This window comes from Gopherus flavomarginatus, chromosome 5 (assembly GCF_025201925.1).
Source record: "Gopherus flavomarginatus isolate rGopFla2 chromosome 5, rGopFla2.mat.asm, whole genome shotgun sequence".
In the NCBI taxonomy this organism is placed as follows: domain Eukaryota; kingdom Metazoa; phylum Chordata; order Testudines; family Testudinidae; genus Gopherus; species Gopherus flavomarginatus.
The window spans coordinates 142,466,409-142,487,041 of record NC_066621.1 but is presented as its reverse complement, the minus strand read 5'-3'; the positions used below and the strand labels follow the sequence as shown (position 1 = coordinate 142,487,041).

The 20,633-nt window shown below is 39.7% G+C and overlaps 1 protein-coding gene across 5 annotated transcripts in view; it reads left to right on the top strand.

Annotated features, from left to right (window-relative positions):
• Positions 1-20,145, top strand: part of AKT1 (AKT serine/threonine kinase 1) — a 112,592-nt gene extending 92,447 nt beyond the window's left edge. For all 5 annotated transcript variants that reach the window (XM_050954182.1, XM_050954186.1, XM_050954185.1 and 2 more), the window contains 3 exons: positions 11,078-11,165; positions 17,010-17,112; positions 18,531-20,145. In XM_050954182.1, coding sequence (XP_050810139.1) covers positions 11,078-11,165; positions 17,010-17,112; positions 18,531-18,610 — 271 coding nt within the window. In that variant the 3' untranslated portion in view covers positions 18,611-20,145. The remainder of the gene's footprint in view (positions 1-11,077; positions 11,166-17,009; positions 17,113-18,530) is intronic.
• Positions 20,146-20,633: the final 488 nt, after the last annotated feature.

Here is a 20,633-nt window from a genome sequence, read left to right as displayed (position 1 = left end):
CTCTGGCCGCCGCAGCCCCACACATCCCAAATTCCCCCTACTCCCTCTTTTCATCCCACTTCCCCCTCCCACTTACCCCTTATTCCCCCCAAGGCCACTACTCATCTTACATGTGCATCTTCTCCAGGGTCCAGGCACCTAATAATTGGAGCCACGCCTTTATTGAGGTGAGTGGCCCTTCATTTTCTTGTGTGCGGCCGCCCAGGTGTGCACCATAGAAGGGACTATCTGCGGACCACAGTTTGAGAACCTCTGCCATAGAACATAGATATCTTCAGTGTCAGGTATAGGAATAAGCAGGGAGGCAGAAAGGGTGCTGTTATTCTCTGTGGACTAGCCTACACCAGGAGGCATGATGTGCACACTGCTAGTTACTTTACACAAGTATACATGACATAAATATTTGAGAGACAGCTGTGGAACAGTGGTGGTCAGAATTCTTGGTCTCTCTGCCCTGCTCTGAGGTCAGACTGTGGCATAGTGGTTACAGACAGAATAGGCAGATGTAACAATGACTCTGTTTGGGTCATCTGCAGGGAACTGAACCTAGGATGAAGTATGGCCCTATATTACTTGAGCAAAGGAGCCATGTCTCTTAGTATCAAAGCAGTATCACGTTGTACATTCCTAGATGTGGTCCAGCTCCTAGAGGGTGACACAGGATCATGCTATATTAGTGTAGGTTACAGAAGCATGTAATTTGCCGTGTTCTTCCTGAAAGACTTGTGTGGAAAAGTGGCTGAGATTTGGGTCTCTGAGACCTGTGTCACAGCCCTGGTCGAGCAACCCTTTGCTGAACACTCTCCAGGCTGGTGTGTTTGGACCCACACATTGGGCCTGTGTATTTCAAGCTTCCTTGAGCCACAGTAGGCTTCTGCCATTATGTTTGGCTCTTGCCTCTGGAATGCTTCCTGGTCCCAGACTCTGTCAAGTATCCTTTTTTAGAAGTGGGACCCCACAGCCCAGCTGCCCTAGGCAAGGCCCCAAGACCTATGCTGAATCCTCCAGGTCTCCCAGTGGCTTAAGCAAAACCTTATTCCTCTTACGCGCACACTGGTTTATAGTTTATCCCTTCAGGGACATGTGACAGTGAAGCCAATAGACACAGACTTTGCAGAAGGATATCTAAAACAATTTTCTTTAGACTGCACAAGAGAAATGCAGATCCCTGAAAAATAATAAACACCATTATGCCATTTCCTGCTTCACTTTCCTCACTGCTCTTGAGCATTCTTTGGGATGTGGTCAGAGTCTTTGAAGAAGTACAGGATCCTTCCTCACCCTTTCTCCTTCAGAACATAGTCTTCTTTCAGATCCCTGAAGCCATCATCCTTCAGCTTAGCCAGTCCGGCAGTGAAAGAGGTTCCCTGTCTCTCAAAAAAAGTTCCTCTCTCTCAAATTTCTCAGCCTCTGGGGTTTTAAATGTTAGCAGTAACACCTTGGCTCCTTCGTTCCCTTTTTGGGGATTTTCTACTCCTGCTCCTCTAGAGATCTGAAGAGAACTGGCTTCATCTAGGTTGCAGCTACTCCTTTTGTTCTGTCATCCTGCTGACTTGTTAGTCTTTAACGACCGTCTCGTTCCAAGCCAGACATTCAGGTGCCCACTTTGTTTCCTTAACAGAAGGAGGGTTCATCGAGAAGATGCAGAGGTGTATTCCGTGTATGTGTGTGTGCATGTGTGCGTGCACTCTGAAGCCAGAGAACTTAGCCTAGCCGTACCCTGTGATCCTAGCTCCTCCCCTGGCAGTACAAAGGCCACCCCAACCTTCTCAGCTCCTTCTTACCACCAGCGGCTAGCATTGGAGCTCAGTGGGGTGTTTTCACCCCTCAGAAAACAGACTGAAAGATGAGGTTTTTGTTTTCCTCTAGATAATAGTTAGTAGTATCTTAGGTTTAGTTTAGAGTTAGAGTAGTTAGCTGCCCTGTGTGATGCAACTACCTGATGGCACTGTGGGCCATCCCTAATAGTGATCCCTACCCAAGGTGCTTGTTCTCGGTACCTTAAGGAACAGTGCTCCATCTGTAAAGTCAACCAAGAGTACTGCTTGTGAGCTGCCTACATGGAACATAGGTGCATCTAGTCAAAGAATTAAAATGGTTACTTGCCTATATTGTGACTGTTCTTTGAGATGTGATGAAGGTGTGTATTCCACAACACATTCTCTGTCGCCTCTACACCGGCCTTTATACTCTTGACATTTGCAGGAACTGAGGGGGTCTGGCCGGCGCTAACCTTATATAACCAGTGGAGAGTGGGTGGACACCTATGTGGAATGCATGTCTGCATCTCATCTCTAAGAATAACAGTAACAATACAGGTCAATAATTGTTCTTTTATAAATTCAAAGACCAGAAGGGACTATCATCTAGTCTGGTCTGCGTAACTCCGACTGTAGAACTTCTCCAAAATAATTCCCAAAGCAGATCTTTTAGAAAGAATCCAATCTTGAAAAAATTTCCAGTGATGGAGGATCCACTGTGACCCTTGTTCCAGTGGTTAATTATTCTCAGCGTTAAAAAAAAAAAAAAAAATTATGCCATATTTCCAGTCTGAATTTGTCTAGCTTCAATTTTGAGCCATTGGATCATGTTTATTTTTCTCTCCCAGACTGACTAGCTCATTAGTAAATATTTGTTCCCCTTGTGGGTACTTATTGGCAGTGCTAGCCCATTGGGGGCCCTAAGCAGGAATATTTTTGTCTTCCCCATTCTAAAATGAGCACATTCTTATAATAAAAACTGAATAGGGGACCCCCTTGAGCTGCCAGGGGCCCTAAGCAATTACTTAGTCTGCTTATGAGGCTCTGACCTAGACTGTAATCAAGTCACCCATTAACCTTCTCTTTGTTAAGCTAAATAGACTGAGCACCTTGAGTCTTTCACCATAAGGCAGGTTTTCTAGCCCATTAATCAGTCTTGTGGCTCTTCTCCAAACCCTCTCCACTTTATCAACATCCTTCTCAGAATTGAACACAGCATTCCAGCAGCAGTCACACCAGTTCCAAATAGAGGTAAAATAACCTCTTTACTCCCACTCCGGATTATTTTTTATGTATCTGTAACAAAGTGGCTTGCCCCTTAATGTCTGGAGGGCCTGAGGCTAGCCAGCCCTGATTACTAAAGGGGGTACACCTGTGTGAGAGCAGCAGCTGGCTGCAGTAAGCTGGGAGATGCTCAGGAAACAGAAGCCTGACAAGCTGTAGCTGGCTTGAGGAAACAGCAGCTGCTGGGAAGAACATTGGCTCTTGCAGAGACTGAACTATGCCCAGCTCTGGGGAAGAGGGCTGGGAAACCCCCCAGCTAGGGAGGCAGACACTGAACTGGTGCTGGGGCCTGGAGGACCAGTGCATACTTGAGAACTGAATAAAGTGGAGCCCAGATGGAAATGTTTTAATTACCTTTGGACTATCTTGAGTTTGGTTAAAGAGCCCTAAAGAGAGGGGAAATAGAGGCAGGGAGCTGGAGGGCAACCTCAGGCGATGGGGAGATCAGGTGGTGGCCAACCCCTTTACAGCATTCAAGGGTTGCATTAGCTTTTGTTGGCCACAGAATTGCATTGTGAACTCACGTTCAGCTGATTATCCATCACGCCCCCCAAATCTTTTTCAGAATCACTGCTTCCCAGTACAGTATAGAGTCCCCCATCCTATAAGTATGGCCTACACTCTTTGTTCCTAGGTATATACATTTACATTTAGCCTATTAAAACACACATTGTTTGCTTGTGCCCAGTTTACCAAGTGATCCAAATTGCTCTGTATCAGTGACGTTTCCTCTTAATTTTTTGCCACTCTCCCAATTTTTGTGTCATCTACAAACTTTATCAGTGATGATTTTATGTTTATTCCAGGTCACATGAAAATGTTAAATAGCATAGGGCCAAGAACCAATTCCTAGAAGACCATCTTCTCAATAGCGATTCCTTGTTTACAGTTATATTTTTGGAGATCTATCAGTTAGTAAGCTTTTAATCTATTTAACATGTGCCATATTAATTTTATACTGTTCTAGTTTTTTAATCAAAATGTTGTGCAATATCAAGTCAAACACATTGTAGAAGTCAGAGTGTATTGCACCAACTCTATTACCTTTATCAACAAAACTTCTAATCTAAAAGTTAGTTTGAAAGTATCTATTTTCCATAAACCCATGTTGATTGGTATTACTTATATTACCCTCCTTAAATTCCTTATTAACCGAGTCCTATATCAGCCGCTTCATTATCTTGCCCTGGGATCCATGTCAGACTGACAGGCCTATAATCACTTGGGTCATCCCATTTACCCTTTTCAAATACTGGCACAACATTAGTTTTCTTCCAGTTTTCTGACGTTTCCTCAGTGTTCCAAGATCACTGAAAATGAACATTATTGGTCAGCCTCAGCCAGCTCTTCTACAGCTCTTGGATGCGAATTATCCAGATCTGATGATTTTAAAATGTCTAACTTCAGTAGCTGCTGTTTAAGATCCTCCTGAGATGCTAATGGAGTGGAAAGAATATTATTATATGATATAACTATAACATCTGTTTTTTTCCCAAATACGGAACAGGAATATTTATTGAACAGTTCTGCTTTATTATTGATGATTCTATCATTTGCATCTAACAATGGACCAGTACCATTGTTAGGGTCTCTGGAAAGAACTTAATCCCCTGGAACTAAGTAGGTAGCAGTACAAGTGGGTAAATGAAATCACACACAATTTTCTAAAAATAATAGACATTTCCCATGTTTTCCACACATGGGTTCTATTCCCAGCTGTGCCTGAGGTGACCTTCTGCAAGCTCTCAGATATCTTATAGGTGAAAAGGGTGAGTAATAGTCACCTACCCTAAAATAGCGGCATGAATCATGGAAATGGAGGGCTAGAAGGGACCTTGAGAGGTCATCTAGTCCATGGAATCAGGACTAAGTATACAATAGATCATCACTGACAGGTGTTTGTCTAATCTTTTCTTAAAACCTCCAGTGGCAGGGGTTCAGCCTCCCTTGGTAACATGGTCCAGTACCTTTATAATTAGAAAGGTTTTCCTAATATCTAACCTAAATCTCCTGTGTTGCAGATTAAGCCAATTACTTCTTGCCTACTTTCAGTGGACACGAGAACAATTGATCACAGTCCTCTTTATAACAGCCCTTTAACATTTTTGAAGACTATCAGGTTCCTTCCTCAGCCTTCTTTTTTCAAGACATAACATTCCCAGGTTTTTTACCTTTCCTCAGGTCAGCTTTTTTAAACCTTTTCTCATTTTTGTTGCTCTCCTCTGGACTGTCTCCAGTTTGTCCACATCTTTTCTAAAGTGTGGTGCCTAGAACTGGACACACTACTCCAGATGCAGCCTCACCAAGTAGAGCAGAACAATTACCTCCTGTGTCTTAGATATGACACTTTTTCTGTTAGTACTCCCCAGAATATTAGCCTTTTTTGCAGCTGCATCACATTGTTGGTTCATACTCAATTTGTGATCCATTATAACCCCTAGATCTTTTTCTGCAGTACTGCCACCTAGCCAGTTATTCCCCATTTTGTATTTGTGCATTTGATTTTTTCCTTCCTAAGTGTAGTAATTTGCACCTGTCTTTATTGAATCTCATCTTGTTGATTTCACACCAATTCTCCAATTCGTTAAGGTTGTTTTGAATTCTAATCCTGTACTCCAAAGTGCTTGCAACCCCTCCTCGCTCGGTGTCGTCTGGAAATTTTATAAGCATACTCTCCATTCCATTATCTGAGTCATTAATGAAAATATTGAATAGTACCAGACCCAGGACTGACTTCTCAGGGATCCCACTAGATATGCCCTTCTAGTTTGACAGTGAACCTTTGATAACTACTCATTGAGTATGGTGGGCGGGAGGGTTTCCCCCCTCCAAACAGTTGTGCGCCCATCTTATAGTTATTTCATCTAGACCACATTGTGGCTTATTACAACAATCCGTAACCCACTTTCCCTTGAATGGTCTCTTCCCACATATTCTAACTACTTATGCTAAACTATCTGTTTGATCTTGTATTTAGCCGTGATGCTCCTTTCCCAGACCTGAAAAAAATCTCTATGTAACTCAAAAACTTGTCCCTCTCACCAACAGAAGTTGGTCCAGTAAAAGATATTACCTTACCTGCCTTATTACCTTACCTGCCTTGTCTGTTAAAAGGTAGACAAAAGAGTTCCACAGCGCTTCAGTGTGTTTAATGCATTTGTTTAACCAGTATGTGTAGAGTGCTTTTCAGGGTTGGAATGGTAGAATTTGAATTGAAGGAAGCAGATTCTGTAATCTTAGGTGTATTGAAGATGTGGTCTTTATCATAAAGTCAGAGGGATCACACTTTAAGACCTCGTAATGAAAAGTGGCTTAAGTTAGTGTTGATTTGGGACTACATAGGAATTGGAGACACTTGTGAAGCAGTGGATTCTAGCAACAATACAAACTGGAAATGGAAGGAATTCTGCCCCTTGGGTTCCACAGTATTTGGAAAATGTGAGCCTACTGCCAAAATGTCATTCTCTGCAGCATTCAAGTGAAATGAAGAGCATTTGGAAGGAACAAAGTGTGCCATTTAACACATACATCAGCCTACTGCTAGCAATAATTAGATCTTCCTATACGCAAGGTGGACCTTAGGGAATATCTATTGTGGTGACTGATAAGGATTTTAATAACAATGAGTTATGTCTTGAAAGCCCTGCAGAGGAATATTAAAATATTGTGCTGGAGATTTTGGAGTTTCTAAATATTTTAGCATAACAGTATTTACTGGAAGTAAGTGGAGACCAACTGGAGAATAAAGTGATTTAAGAGTCTGCTAGATAAAATGTAACTGGGGAAGACCCAAAATGAGCAACCAGCAGAAGACAATCAAGAACCTAGTGGTTAATGGTATAAAAGACCTTCCAGATGATGATAGTCTCATTGTATCCCATCTTGTGTGGTTTTGTCCCAGAAGGATTTAAGCACAAGCTCACTATCAGTGGGATTACTCACAAGTTTAAAGTTAAGTACATGCTTAAATGCTTTTCTGGATCAGAACCATGCTGCAGTAGAGTTGAGATTGTTAAACTGAAGAACTAGTACTATATTTTTTTTAAAGCTGTGAATGGAAATGGGTGCTCAACATTGTTTAAACACTTATATTGATGGGTTAACTGAGATGACACTGCCTATCTATGATTCAGCAAGCATTTTTATTGTGTTTCTTTATAACTAGAGCCCTAACAAATTCACAATCAGAGGGTTTTAAAATTGGTCAGTTTCACGTTTTCAGCTGTTTGTCTGAAATTTTAGGTGTTGTAACCTTGGGGGTCCCAATCCAGAAGGTACCTGGAAGTGGGTCTGATCTTCCCCTTTCTCCACCCTGAGCTGCCATGCCAGTGAAAGGACAAGTCCTCTCCCTCCCCAGCCCAGCTGGGACAAGCAGCTAAGACCCCCCTGATTGGGGCACTCCCAGCAGCAAGAGGGAGATCAGATTTCACAGAGAAGGGCTTATTTCATGGTCCATGACACATTTTTCACCACTGTGAAATTGGTAGGGCCCTAATTATAACCCTGTCAGTGATTTTTAGGTATGCAGAATGATTACTGTATTTGCACTTGGTTTCTCTTCAGAATGATAGCTGGCTGTCTTTCACTTCTGGAGCACAGATACTTGCAGTCAGATCATTAAAATAACTTTCAGGCTGCATGCAGTTTTATAAGTTCAGAGAATGCACGTTTCATAGTTTTCCTAAGCAGCTTCTTAATGATGACTTTTCTCTTTTGAACTTAGGTTGAAGCACAAAATAAAAGTCCTTGAACTTAGGTGGAAGCAAACAAAAACAAACAAATGTTTAGCACTCAGTAATGACGGCCATTTAGACCAGAGTGACTTCCACCAGTTCACTGGTGTGACTTTCTTTGGTCACCCTTAGCTCTGAAGTTTATTATAGTTGGCATTATGGATGGATGATTACTGGATGTCCATGTCTTAGTCACCTCCTCTTCTTCAGCAGTTAAGGTTTGGGACTCTCTTCTAAATTTCTTCTCATCTTGGATACGCAGCATTGTCTGTGACCAAACTGTGTACTAGACATTATAATTTTTTTCACAGTTTGTTACAGCTTTTACTGCTACTTTTTGTTAAGTATTCTGCTGTGTGTGCATTTCCTGATGTATCAATTGTTTCTGTAAGGAAGAAATTCCCTTCTTCTGTTGTCACACAAGCCCATACAACAGGATCATTGTGGACATTGCTCCAGCCATCAAGACTCAGGTTAACAATTTCACCCTCTAGACCTTTTGCACACTGCTCAATTTCTCTTTCATAAACTTTATCCAGAAATTTGCCTGCGACGTCTTCTCTGTTGAGTGGACTGTATCCTGGTCTTAATGACTGAACTATGTTTATGAAGTGTGGGTTCTCAATCATACGGAAAGGAGAGTTTGTTGCATAAACAAATGGGGCAATTTTTTCATCAATTACCTCTTTTTGTAATCTGCTGTTTCTTATCACAAACTTATCTATGGCTGTTTCTGGAAGTACCATAGAGTAACAACTATATTTTTTGCTCAAACATAAGAATTCAAGAATAGTCCAGAAGGAAGACAGGCAGTCCTTAACAAAGAAGTATGAAATAAAAAAGTTTACCAACCTGAAGATCCTGCAAAACTAAGCATCTCTGATGTTATCTTCTAGACTGAGCACTGAGTCCCATTGGGTAGATAGAAAGATTGACCTAAATAATCTATACAGAAGCCTCTGGAACTGAATAAAATTGGGTCCCTAATCCATGAACTATTGGAACTCATTTACAAAACTTTTCTTAAACATTACATGAATATATTGTCTCATACTGCAGAATTAGAATTTATAACCCCTATTCCATTATGAGATATCTTTGAGCTATAATGTATCTTTATCTTTAGGTTTTTTCCTCAAAAAGCATTTTATCAAAAAAAAAATCCAATTTAAATTTTAAAAAAGTCTGATTTTTTTTAAATCATTGATTTTTATTCACTCTGATTTTAGACTATAGGTTTTTCTGAACGTCTTGGTGCTTCTAGGTATCTGTTTTCATTTAATCTTTGTAATGATGTATTGCTTTTATACACTTTTAATGGTGTATTGCTTTTATAGTCTAATTTATACACATAGTTAGGATTGCAAGGATTGCAGAGTGAAATTGTGTTGTGGCTTGTGTTATAAGGGCAAGTGTGGCCTAGTGGTGAGGTGCTAGCCTGGGACTTGTTGTAGTGAGTTCAGTTCCTTGCTCTACCAGATTTCCTGTGTGACTGGGCAAGTCACTTAGCCACTCTGTGGCTCAGCTTCTCATCTGTAAAATGGGGACAATAGTAGTTCCCTACCACATAGGGGTGTTTGGGAGGATAAATACATTAAAGTTCATGAGGTGCTCAGAAATTATGGCGATGGGCGCCATATGCAGGAGGTCAGACTAGATGATCATAATACTTGTAATGGTACCTTCCAGCCTTAATATCTGTGAATTTCATCTATCACCTGTCTGAAGGTGATAGGTGAGCGAGAAGCCTGTTGATCTCTGTGCGCGTTGCTCCAGAAGAACATGCTTTTTGTATTGTTTGGATAATGTGGCTCAGTCTTTAAGAGAGAGCATTTTACCCATATAATAAATTTCAAATTCCTGTTGACTCAGGGCTTCTCTACACGTTAACTGGAACAAAAATAACTAAATTGTTTTAATTTATACTTGTAATTATGTTGGGTCATGTCTGTGTGAAGACTATCATAATAAAAGTGCCCCATCTCGATATAATTTAAATCAATAGAAAACCCATTGTGTTTCTCTGACTCCAGGAAGGAGGGTACTGTTTGTGTACAACTTGATAATGTTATTTATTTGTGTTGTTATAGCACAAAGTGTCATCTTATAATTTACGTTTACATCAGGTTTCATAATTCAGTTTTTTTAAAAAACGTTGTGTCGTTAAGATCAGTTGGGCTTCCAAGAAAAGATCCCAGCACCCTGAGAAGTGACTACTCCTTGTAACCGAGTTAGAAGGAAGGCTGGCTAGCTCAGTCAGGGCTCACTCAACTCTTGTTACAAAACGTATTTTTAAGCTTCAGCTCTTCTCCGAAAGTTGACTAAAATGGCAACATGGGGTTCTATGTTTGTGTTTCATTATCTTCCATAACAGCTTCTTAACAGTGAGAGTAATTAATCACTGGAACAATTTACCAAGGGTCGTGGTGCATTCCCCATTACTGGCAATTTTTTAATCAAGACTGGATGTTTTTCGAAAAGATCTGATCTAGGAATTATTTTGGGGACGTGCTATGACCTGTATTATACAGGAGGTCGATCAGATGATCACAGTGGTCCCTTCTGGCCTTGGAATCTATGAATCATATCATATATATTTCCACAAAGAGAGTTTTTTGTTGGCCTGTAAGTTATGCTTCCAACAAATGATTAGGGTTGTGCAGGTCAAATTCTGCCTTTCTTCATTTCTATGATATAACTCCCATTATTTTCAGATTTTAGCCTTAATTTACACCTGAGCAAACCTCATTCCCTTTTCCTAGTTGCCAGGTGTAACTGATTGGACCTCTCACTGAAACACAGTAAAACTTAATGCACAAGAAGAACTAGAATCCAGCTCACTCTCCCATAGGCATTCACAAGCTCTGCATGCTAAAAGTAATAACTTACTTTTGCCACTAAAACAAATATGAATTAGAGCAGGTATGTTGCGCAAGAGAAGCCCACTTTTAAAGTCACATAATAGAACTTCATTTTGAGGTCAGATCTTTTCAAGCACAAATTTTAGATGCATCTTTTTCCGTAACAATAATTTGTCTCTTAAATAGTTCCACTAGAGATTTTGGAAGCATATTGAAGTCTGAAATGGACAAACAAACAGTATTCCTGAGTCTTAGTACATGAAACAAATGCATCAAGGTAAAGCCTCATTCTCAGACCTGAAACTGATAAACTGTTAGTTACTTAACCATATAACCCATGACTTCCTCACTTCTCAGTAATAACCTTATTTGAAAACTACATATGCTCAAGTGTTCATTTTTTAATTTTTAATTTTTTATTTTTTTTGCCCCAAAACAGGTTAGGTGGTGGTTCTGATGACGCAAAGGAGATTATGCAACACAAATTTTTTTCTGGCATTGTTTGGCAAGACGTATATGAGAAAAAGGTACTTATAATAATTCCTCTGATGTCAAGTGGGTTTGTGGAGAAACTGAATATGTTTAAGGTGGTCCCCTACAATGTATTTTGTTTTAATTCTAGTTGAAACAATTTTCTCTTTAACCAGTGATATACCCCTAAGATGCTTGAAGCCCAGAAACTGGCTCATTGAACCAGTGCCTGAGAATCTGAACATGAAACTAACCAGAAATAATAGTGAAACTGTTTTTTGCTTGTTGCATTTCTCTCTGTTTGAATAATGCAAATAAACTAGATCAGACAAATAGCATAAACACAGAGATGTCAAACTTGGATTTTTTTAAAGTAGTCGAGTTCTAATAAGGGGTTTGTGACAAAGAAGGGAAGGACAATTTTACGTATCAGAATTCGTGGTTTGTCACCTACTTTTCTGAAGCCCCGCCCCCATGTTCTCTAACGGGAGCCCCTAGAATCGGAGAGACTGACCTGCTGCTATGTGACTGGCATAACCACTACTCCGTCAGTGATGTCGACCTCAAGCACTTCCTCCTCCATTATCTTAGAGCCATTTTCCACGTTGCCCTCATTACCTCTTCCGAGCATTACCCTCCACTCATTCAAGTCCCTCTTCACAAACACTTTTGTCATGACACTCACATGGAACTCAGCTATCTATTTAGTGATAAAAAGAGAAACTACTTCATCATGCCATGTACTAGCTGTTGTTGAGTAACTGTGTGATCTTATTCATGTTATCCCACTTTGCCCTCCGTACTGTCTTGTTTTCCCTGCATCATATCAGAGCTAATTTAATTAGGAGGCAAGAGTCATATCTTCCCTTGGTTTTGGAAAGTGCTAAAGCCAACTTTGGGCCCCAATAGGCATAATTAATATTTTCTTTTTAACCTGAAAGTCTCTAATTAATAGAAATGGATGATCTGCTCAGGGTTTTAGCTGTTGGATTCCTTTTAGTATAACTAACATCATAATATGTTAGCAGTTTCCATATCATACCAATAGAGATTAACATTGTTGACTTTCCTATTGTATTTGGAGTACAAAGGGTACCCTGTCTTCTCCTTCCAAAACTTCTCTCTCTCCTTGTTGATAAAGTTATGAAGATGTTGAATAGTCCCCTGGAGAACGCAATAGATACAGCAAAGTGTAATATGACACGCACGTTCCTAATACTAGAAAACTCTTGTATTAGGAAAAATGATTGCCCCTTTATATCATTTCACAGAAGGGAGAGAGATGCATCTGAATACTGATGAAATAATTCAGCATTGTACGCTTCACACTTGAATACCTATGCATCATTCAGCATACACGGATCCTTTTAAAGGACACCGTCCAGGTTGCCATCTAAAATTTTAAACTGTTGTATTATATACACATTTTAATACTTACAATATAACTCTTCCCTTCTGCTCCTGGAAGATCTGTCTTTTTCCCTAAAGAAAGGCTTGTAACTGACAGAACTCGAACTTCTCTGCTGGGCAAGTGGAAAACAAACCCTAGAACTGTATTCATTCATGATCACACATGCATGTTTTACTGGGCGCCTCTCATTCTGCCTGCCCTGTTCTTGTCAGAAGGCAGAGTTCTGAAATTTACAAGTATCTCAATTCTTGAGAGAATAGGAGTTGTGTATATTCCATACCCTGTCTGCTCACCAGACTAAGGCAGCCAAAAAATTGGAGGGATAGCAAGTCATTTATTTGCCTTTTGCGCATCTGCCAGGAAACAAAGAGCTGTCTGGAAGGTCTGATTTTAGGTCTACTAGCCTTGACAATATCCCTTTTAAGAACAGATCTCAACGGAGACTGCCACATGTAGAATGTCTGCAGTAGATGTATCAGGTGTTGGGCTTCTGCATGCCAGCATTCTGATTGCAAAGTTTACACAATTCAGTGTAAAGAATATTGTTTTTAATCTGATCTTCATGAAGGTTATAGAGAGTGGTGATGGGCCAAAACTTCAATCCTTTTTCCAGTCCCTCCAGACATTAGCTGCCTTGGAGAAAATAGTGCCTGGATCAAGACTACCTCTGACATAGTCTTTGCAAAACCAAAACCCAGCCTCTTCGGCCCATTTCTAGCAAGCAGGCAAATCAGAAATTGGATCTAAGACATTATCTGCTGTAGAAATACCCGCTCTGCGCAGGCCAGAGAGGCAGGTTTAAGTGGTCTGGAGGGCATTCTGAAAGTGATAGCATATTTCACTCACTATGGGGTGATATTCTATTAGCCTACATGAATCTCTGGGACAGACATGGTTCCCCAGTGTCATTGGGAAATGTTGAATAAGTTTACATAATTGAGGTTTTGTATGAACAAGGACATTTTCTGTGTAATTAAGCCTGGGAGACACGACCTTGCTTTGAACAGGGAGTTTGGTGTGACTGAGTTTGTCTAGTCACAGAAATTTTAAAATCTTTATCAGAATATCCCTGCTGAAAATCTTTGCCATTTGTCCTTGGAGAAGGCTGCATTTTAACTAGGCAATACTTCATCCTTCCACAAACTCCATGTAAACATTGATATTTTAATTGCATCTTCTCACCAGTTTCTCTTGGCTAGTAAGCAGCTTAAGTCCACATAGCTCATGCTGGCATGCAGCAGCATTACGCTACAAGTGGCACATTTCAACCATAGTCTGCTGAGCTACTGCAGTGAGAGCTGTTCAGTAACATGACAAATCCACTTAATAAACTAACCTAACAGCTTCTTGCTACAGTCTCCCAATTCTCCTCCCAGTTCAATAATCCAAATCTGACCATATACAAAAATATTTCCCTCATTTTGTAGGTGCAATTTACCTTGTCTTAGATTGTATTTTACAAATATTTTGTAAAAAATAATCTAGAACACTTCTTATAGTTGTTTTCTATTTCCTTCTGTGGTTCCCAGTCATTCTCTAGCATAGAGTTTAGGTTTCTGCTGCAGTGCCCGAGTCCTTAATCACTCACGCATTCTGAGACTCAGTGCCGCAGACAATTTAGAGAGTGACTGGGAGCAGCACATGTGCCAAAACCACCATTAGGTAAATGGGTTATGGATAGAACGAACACGCAGAAAGGGCCAAGCTATTGCTTAGACGGAGGAGAAACTGCCTTATGGATGATCAGAATATTGGGGGTTCAGTATCGGGGAGAAAGGATGTTTATCTTCATAAAAAGATATACTGGTTGGAATCACTTGAGAATAGGATTATCATTTTATGAAATGGAGCTCCCTTCTATTGTACCTCGAATAACATATAAACTATATAGCCTGCATTTCCAATAGTGTCCAATAATTTGGGGTACTTAACATTGATATCTGAGCTATCTGAGCCATTAGTGATTATCTTTGAAAAGTCATGGACGATGGGAGATATTCCAGATGACTGGAAAAGGGCATATAGTGCCAATCTATTAAAAACTGGAGTATTGTGTTCAGTTCTGGGCATCACATTTCAGGAAAGATGCGGACAGATTGGAGAAAGTCCAGAGGAAGAGCAACAAAAATGATTAAAGGTCTAGAAAGCATGACCTATGAGGGAAGATTGAAAAAATTGGGTTTGTTTAGTCTGGAGAAGGGAAGACTGAGAGGGGACATAACAGTTTTCAAGTACATAAAAGGTGGTTACAAGGAGGAGGGAGAAAAATTGTTGTTCTTAACCTCTGAGGAGAGGACAAGAAGCAATGGGCTTAAATTACAGCAAGGGAGGCTTAGGTTAGACATTAGGAAAAACTTCCTTTCAGGGTGGTTAAGCACTGGAATAAATTGCCTAGGGAGGTTGTGGAATCTCCATCATTGGAGATTTTTAAGAGCAGGTTAGACAAACATCTGTCAGGAATGGTCTAGATAATACTTAGTCCTGCCATGAGTGCAGGGGACTGGACTAGATGACCTCTCAAGATCCCTTCCAGTCCTATGATTGAGACTTCTTAAAGGGGCCTGAATTTCTGAAACTGCTGAGTACTTATCTGATCCTCAGATTCATTCAAGGTATCATTGGACACCCAAAATGACTAGTTAGTTTTTAAAATTTAGGCTTACAATATGTACATTGTTTGCATCTTGTAACTGTAGTAGGTATTTATAATAAGGGCCATTTTTAAAACAGTTGTATTTTCACTTCCCATAATGTTGAATTGTTGGTTCTAAACCTCACAGGATTTTTCTTTTGAAGTATCACCAGGATCTGTCTCTGTGGATCATATTTTTGTCTTTAATTTTAAATCAAATCTGAAATAAAATTAAAGGAGCCTGATATTATTGATTGTATGTATTGCAGTAGCAATTTCCCCTTTCGCATAACACAGAGACCAGGGGTCACCCAATGGAATTAATAGGCAGCAGGTTTAAAACAAACAAAAGGAAGTAGTACTTCACATAACTCAGAGTCAACCTGTGGAACTCTTTGCTAGGGGATGTTGTGAAGGCCATAATTATAATTGGGTTCAAAAAAGAATTAGACAAGTTGATGGAGGATAAGTCCATCAAAGGCTATTAGCCAAGATGGTCAGGGATACGACCCCATGCTCTGGGTGTCCCTAAGCCTCTGACTGCCAGATGCTGGAACTGGACGACAGGAGACGGATCATTTGATGATTGCCTGTTCTGTTGATTCTGTATGAAGCACCTGGCATTCGCCACTGTCAGAAGACAGGATGATCTGCTAGATGGACCGTTGGTCTGACCCAGTGTGGCCGTCCTTATATTGTTTGACCTTGTTGTGCCTCCGCCAGCGACTAGGTCAGCATAGCTACAGCGCTCATGGTGTGGATTTTTCATGCCCCTGAGCACCATAGCTATGTAGATCTATCTTTTAATTGTAGACCAGGCCTGAGTGATTTAATGTTCTGCCTAGCTGACCTTTTCCCTGCAGTTTCAGTGGGATACAGTATGCTTTCTTGATCCCATTCCCCAATTGTTTTGTTGCCTAGTGTAGTTGCTATTACGACTGCCAGATTTATCCCCAGTGGTGGGTGAATTGATGCCCAACATCATGTCCTCTGTGGAAGGGCTCCAGAATGTGACTTCACACTAAGTTTCTGCTGTATCATGCAGTGGGAAACAGAACAAGATTTGCCTACGAGATACACTGCCTTCTAAAACTGTACGTTACACAATCCTTTGGAACACTGCATCTGCATAAGACCAACATGGTGGATGTGCTGCTTCCCACGCTCCCTCCTCTCCCATCCCACTGAAGCAGCTCAGTTACTTAGAGTCCTGCTGCTAGACTCCCTGCTCACATGGGGCTGACTTCTACCCCTCACACCCAAGAGAGTTTAACAGCACAGCGTAGGGTCTTACGAGTGCTGCTCATGGTTTAGCTAGAGAAGGATGCAATGTGAGAAGCTCTCCACTGACCATGCCAGTTTCCCTTAAACCTTCAGAGCTCCACAAGTGCAGAGTTTATATCAAGTTGTTTCCATGGGATATGACTACAAGGGAGCTGTGATGCCACTGTACAGCTCCCCTCCCCCTGAACAATTTTGGGCAATTAGGCAGACTCTCTGCTCCTTTTGCTCCTCTCCCATGTCTCAAGCAGAGCGGATAAGGCCTGGAGTTTGTATGTTATTTTTAAAAAACAGATTATTAATTTCTTAACTGTAAATGTCAGCTATTTATTTATTGCTTGAAGTAGCATCAACAGCTCACAACTCTTTCTACTGCAAACACGATTAAGAAACAGCCTTTCACATCCCATAAACAGGAAATGCACATTTTGTATTGTATATGTTTCTTTCCTATGAGCCAGGATTTTACTAGCAGTATAGGAAAAGTCACTGTGGTTTATAGCTGAAATTCAAAGCCAACCTATAAAGAATGTATTTCAGTAAACTATAAGCTTGCCGTGTTTTTGTGTCTTTCAGCTTATACCTCCATTTAAACCACAAGTTACATCTGAAACAGACACAAGGTATTTTGATGAAGAATTTACAGCACAGATGATTACAATCACTCCACCTGGCCAAGGTAAAGTTTTTTCTAAATATGTCTCACTTTCCTTTTAGACCCACTCCAAGATGATAATCAGTAGTGTTATCTGGCCTTATAGAAAAGATCAAAGAAATGTCCGTTCAGATTCATGTGGGTTTCTTCATATACAGTAATTAAACTGTATGATTATACTTGATCATGGTGTTAGTAAACTGATATGGGGCTTTTCACTGTTAATTTGCCTATTCAAATCTGGGATGTCGGCAATGATGGTCCATACCAAAATCCAAGCTCCAGCTTTAGGATGTTTACAAATCTGGAACTGAATTTTTCACCCTGGGCCCATCTCTAATTGATAGTACCATAAAGTTGTTATCCAGTGGGTGCTCAGTGAGCTATGTGATTCGATCTGGTGGTCTGCATCCCTGTCCTCGTAAATGCCAGAAACTATTGACTGGGCATAGAAACAGAATTGCCCTCTCAACCCCTACTGGTGGTCTCTCCAGTCTAGTGTTTTGGGGAAGTGTGTACCCATTCCACAGTTAACTAGAGAATTCCAGTCTAGTGCCTTTCACAGGCATAGAACGTCATAAACAGAACTGAGTAGAAGCTGGATTTTTTGTCGTCGGGAGTTCTGACAGTTCAAAATTTGGTTTCTGTTCTGAAATGGAACTAAAACAAAATATATGAAATATCTTACAAAATGAAATTCTGAAAAAAAATTAATTTCAGGTCAGTTGAAATGTTTAGTTTTGTAAAATCAGAAAGTTTTGTTCTAATTTTGACATTTTGCAAAAACTGATATAAAAATTAAAAAAGTTGTTTCAAAATAATAAAGCACAATGCTTCATTCTGAAAATGTCAGAACACTTTGCACTAGCTCTTTTCCAAGCGAAATAATGTTCAAACTGACAAGTTTCCACAAAACATTTCATTTTCAACTGATTGGCATTTTCCAACAGAAAAACATTCTGCTGGAAAATTTCCAACCAGCAATATTCATAGATTTGAAATGCATACGCACACACATCATGTATATTAACAAATACTTGTTGCATAATGGCTAATGTGCTTTTTTATTTTAAGTATACTCTTATTTCCATGGTAACATAGCATTCACTTTGTACCACTAGACGTGGAGGGGTGAAAATTCAGTATAGTGAATATGGATTCAGCCATACAACTCCAGTGTTAAATGGACACCAACACAGCTACATCTCTGTGCTGAAAATTAACTTCTTCTGTGACTTACATTAAATAAAGAGAGTCAAGGAAGGTCTTAAGTTTGATGCCTTTGTGTTACTAGCTTCAGCTATATTTTTAGTTTGGGATGTAGGGAGGAAGCTACAATGCATTTGTTCCAAGACATGAAAATCATTAATCTCTATCCTGTTTAAAATCAAAATATAGGTGGCATTATTCAGTGTGTGTAAAATTTATTTTTCTCTTTGCAGATGACAGTATGGATTGTGTAGATAATGAGAGAAGACCTCATTTTCCTCAGTTCTCTTATTCAGCCAGTGGAACAGCTTAATGTTTTGCCTTTTTTCCCATTCAGAAACAAAACAGACTACATTTTGGGGACCTTACTTCAATGGACACTAGAAAACTGTCTATATTATCTGAATTACAAACTATGTTTGTACTACAATTTACATGAATTTGTTAGAAGCTTCACAGATTCTGTATTTAAAACAATTCTCTGATGCATTTTTGAGAAGAAAACATTTAAGAATGGATTTAAGTCAAACTTTTATGCTGAATGACTAGGTTTTTAAGAACACGCACCAAAACGGTTTACATTAGAAATAATTAAGATATTCAACATATCAGCAGTTCTGACCAGAAAAATCCCCTTATTTTATTTATTTCATACAGTTCATTATCTAAATGTAGAATCTTCACTCTGAACAATTAGATTTATTTAGGAAGCTGTAAAGACTTTAGTAGCTAGTGCAATAATATAAGCAACAAAGTGAACAAACTCTGGAGAGTTTAAAGGTTCAAACTCACTTTGGACAGCAATGAAGTGTCATCCTACTCCAGAAAATCAACTATAGGAACAGCATTAATGGCCTCAGTGAGGTAGTTCAAAAAGCAAGTTATTTTGTTATAACATCTGCTACAAGAAATTATGTATCAAATTGAATTCTGTGGAATCAAGTCCATTTCTACATCGCACAGATGAGTATTCTATTCAAGATAGTGCATTTAATTAGTCCATTTGTCTACAGTTTAGGAGTATTTAACAGGATCGGCTGCACAAAACTTAGAAAACAGTCTGCTGACCGGTCTGATCTAAAATGCTATACTGCAGAATTGCCCCACTTTGTACAGTGTATAAAAAACCACACACAGCTCTAAGGGAGAAATTCATCTGGATGAATGAATCAACCAAACAGAAGTAAATTTTGGCACTGAAGTAATGACTTGTCGCTGCTTTTTTTAAAGAGAAGTTGTATAAAAATACATAAACAATTACTGTTTGCATCATGCCAGACAATTTCTTCACTCTTCAATGTGCATTCAAGGTATCAGGCAACTGTCAGTGGTGCCTTCCAACTCTTGAAGAAGCACTTTAACAGTGTTTCCCGTGTATAAGAAAAAAAAAAAACTAGGTTGAAACTTCCTCTGTGTTTGAGTAATAGGGTGTTCAAGTGAATATATTTTTGTTTTTAATCTTAGTGAGAAATTCCCCCACCCTCTTTTTTTTGGTTGTATCATGTTTCTTTGTAACTTTCGTAAAAAACAGTCTTATTCTGCCTCTACTGCCCGAATGACTTTATTCCACTGTAGGTTGCATTCTTTTCAATTGCTTTTTGTTTTCATTCTCTTGACTGTATAAAAATGATGACATGTACTGCAGTTAATTAGCATTTATTTTTTTAATTTGGAAGAGAGTGTATTGCAAATACCCTCACTTCCCCTTTCCATGATAAATACTGTAGTCCAGCACAGAGAACCCCTCACCATGACATTTTTTTTTATACACAAAATTCAACTCTAGTATTTTTACTTATGATATGGAAGTTTCCCTCTAAATACGTAAATAAAAATTGCTTAAACACAGTAGGTGCTTATTTCTTTTGATAGGTGCTTTCTGCATTCAGAGAAATGTGAAAGCTGTTCTCAAATTTTTCTCCATTGTTCCCTGATCCAAACGCTAAAGCACTCACCTCTGTGAGTGGAATTTGCCTTCCCTACAGTCCTTCCTTTTTCTTCTGGTTTAGTAACAGGTGTTTTCAGCAGTAGGTTGTTAAAGAAATAATTCATTCTGCACTGGAAGATCTTCGCTAGTGGGGATGAAAAAGGAAGGGACTCACTTTGCCATGTTTAGTCCATGAGCTGTCACTGATGTCAGTGGGACTAATCATTAAAAGTCTGCAGGATCAGGACACCTGAGCGCTCTGAACAAGAAAGGGCTGGAGTATAATAAAGGTGTGACATACAGGAGTGTTGCTAAATCTTTGTTTCCTGCCCCAGTCACCTGAGTCAGAGATACAGGAGGCCAGTATTCATTAACTCCAGTCAAAAAGGGTATTCTCTCTCCTTTTAAG